At 50.5% G+C, this 2,384-nt stretch overlaps 1 gene segment (V, D, J or C); it reads left to right on the top strand.

Annotated features, from left to right (window-relative positions):
- The first annotated feature begins 948 nt into the window (after positions 1 to 948).
- Positions 949 to 1,797, top strand: LOC104999341. The segment is given in 2 exon segments: positions 949 to 1,059; positions 1,169 to 1,797. Coding segments are annotated over 2 exon segments (429 nt in total).
- Positions 1,798 to 2,384: the final 587 nt, after the last annotated feature.

Genomic DNA, 2,384 nt, shown 5'->3' with positions numbered 1-2,384 from the left:
CGTCTGAGATTCCTGAGAACAGCTGATCTGCCTTGTCATGTCCTGTGTCTCATCTCAGATCTGAGGCTGACCCATGGCTCTGATAACTCAGCCTGCCCTGTTTCACAGGTAGAACGTCCTGCTAAGACATGAAAATCCCTCAGTGGAGATCCATAAGTATTAGAAAGACTGGTTCTGGCCCTGCCTCGCTCAGAGGCCAGTAGAATTAAGAATGCCAACATCTTTCTAAATATGTTCTTTTACTTAATAATAAAATTTCATAAGATACCTCTCATGTGATTTAGTTAAAATTGTATTTAGTGAACTGAACCTACAAAGAAAATGATGTTTTAAAGACAGTACCGAGGCAATGCAAAATTAAAACAGAACCAGGGTCCGACACAACTTAGCGACTCAACACTTCCTTCAGTTATATTTCAAGTGACGACTTAGATTTTCACTAATCCGTGAACACATTGTGGTTCATTTACAATCTCAGAGTCACACACCCGCAGTGCAACACGCACGTGCACTACAGGGTAACTGCCTTGGCTGTTCCTTTCCAACCAAACACTTCCTGAGCTGTGTAATTTCAAAACCAGTTTGGGAGGGTTGACTCTAAGAGCTCTTATCACCAGGTCACAGGGAGTGTGTCTGGATGGGACACAGGGGACATTCCCAGGCAGTTCTGAAGAGTTATGCACCCACAGTGTAACTCGGAGTGGGGGAGTGGTCATTTGCATGAAAGGCTCCCAGCCGTGACCTCCCACTCCCAAGCCCCACACAGCCCCGCCCCTGATCTGGCTACCCCAAGGCACAGGGGCCTGACCCAGGGCCCAGGGAGGGTCAGAGAGCTAGGGTATCAGAGACCTAAGGTGTGGGGACAGAGAGCTGGGTGGGGTCAGAGAGCTGGGGGGTCATTTGCATGAAAGTCCCCGCCCCCTCTCAGGGTATGAAGAGGGGAAGGCACGGTGTGGGGACGCTCTGCTCAGCTGTGGGGCCACAGAAGGCAGAACGCCCTGACCGTGTCCACCATGGCCTGGTCCCCTCTGCTCCTCACCCTGGTCACTCTCTGCACAGGTGACTGGATGGGGGGACAGGGGAAGGGCCCTGGGAAGACTCACAGGCCCTACTCCCTGCTCTCATGTCTGGACCCCAGAGTCACCATCTCTGTCTCTCCCCCTTCCAGGATCCTGGGCCCAGGCTGTGCTGACCCAGCCGCCCTCCGTGTCCGGGTCCCTGGGCCAGAGGGTGACCATCTCCTGCACTGGAAGCAGCAGCAACATCGGTGGTGGTAATTATGTGGGCTGGTACCAACAGATCCCAGGATCGGCCCCCAAAACCCTCATCTATAGGAGTACCAGTCGACCCTCGGGGGTCCCAGACCGATTCTCCGGCTCCAGGTCTGGCAACACGGCCACCTTGACCATCAGCTCGCTCCAGGCCGAAGACGAGGCGGATTACTACTGTGCAACTTACGAAAGTAGTAGTTATCATGGCACAGTGCTCCAGGCCAGGGGAGAAGTGAGACAAAAACCTGCTCTCCTCCAGACATGGGCCTCCTGGGACTGAAACATCTCTGTCAAAGCAGGCACTGTAGCAGCAGCTCTGAAATGGACATAAAATCATATTCATTTCACACGGTGAGAACAAGAGTGTGTGGCCGTACTTCACAACTTCCTGCACGTTTTCACTCAAAATGTCCTCAGCTGCTCTTCCCAGTCCTTCTGCTCCATGTAAGACCATTTAGGGGAAAGGGAATTTGGAATACTCCACCATGTTCAAACCAACTTTTTCAAACACTATCACTTTAATTTCTGATCTTGAGTAGTGTGTTTTCTTATTATTTTCGACTGATATTTTAGAAGAATCTCAACTTAATGGCTGCATTGTTAACTTTCTTCTATAAGGTTGCAGGTATATGAATTCTACTCCTGTTTTTTGTTGGTGTCTCTCAGCACAGGATTGCTGAGCCCCTAGAGCTGGTGCTGCTGTGGGTATCAACATTGGATCAGCAGCCCTGAACTGAGGACTCTTGTGACCGGCAATCAGGGCCTGTGTGTGGAGAGACCCCTGTCCCCTCACAGACCGCAGCTGACTCTGTGGCTCCCTGCACCCTGAGCGGTGACATCAGTTGCCGGGGACCAGCCCCGGCTGATCCAGGGCATTCGAAGCGGGGACGGCGTCGGCGACCTATTTATTTAAATATTTTATCAAAGATATAAAGAGTAATAGGATGAGGATAGCTCAGTAGGAAAATTCAGTGAAGAAAAGAGGCTGAATAATTCAGCAAGAAGGTGAGAGAAAGAACGACATGGGAAGACCAAGTTTTGGTGAACAAGGCCCGCACTTTATTTTCCAAAGTAGTTTTTATACCTTAAGTTGTGCATAGAGGATAATGGGGG

The sequence above is a fragment of the Bison bison genome, unplaced genomic scaffold (genome assembly GCF_000754665.1).
Source record: "Bison bison bison isolate TAMUID 2011002044 unplaced genomic scaffold, Bison_UMD1.0 scf7180017853538, whole genome shotgun sequence".
Taxonomy (NCBI): Eukaryota; Metazoa; Chordata; class Mammalia; order Artiodactyla; family Bovidae; genus Bison; species Bison bison.
Note: the sequence above shows the minus strand (reverse complement) of the source record. Positions and strands in the feature narration are given on the sequence as shown.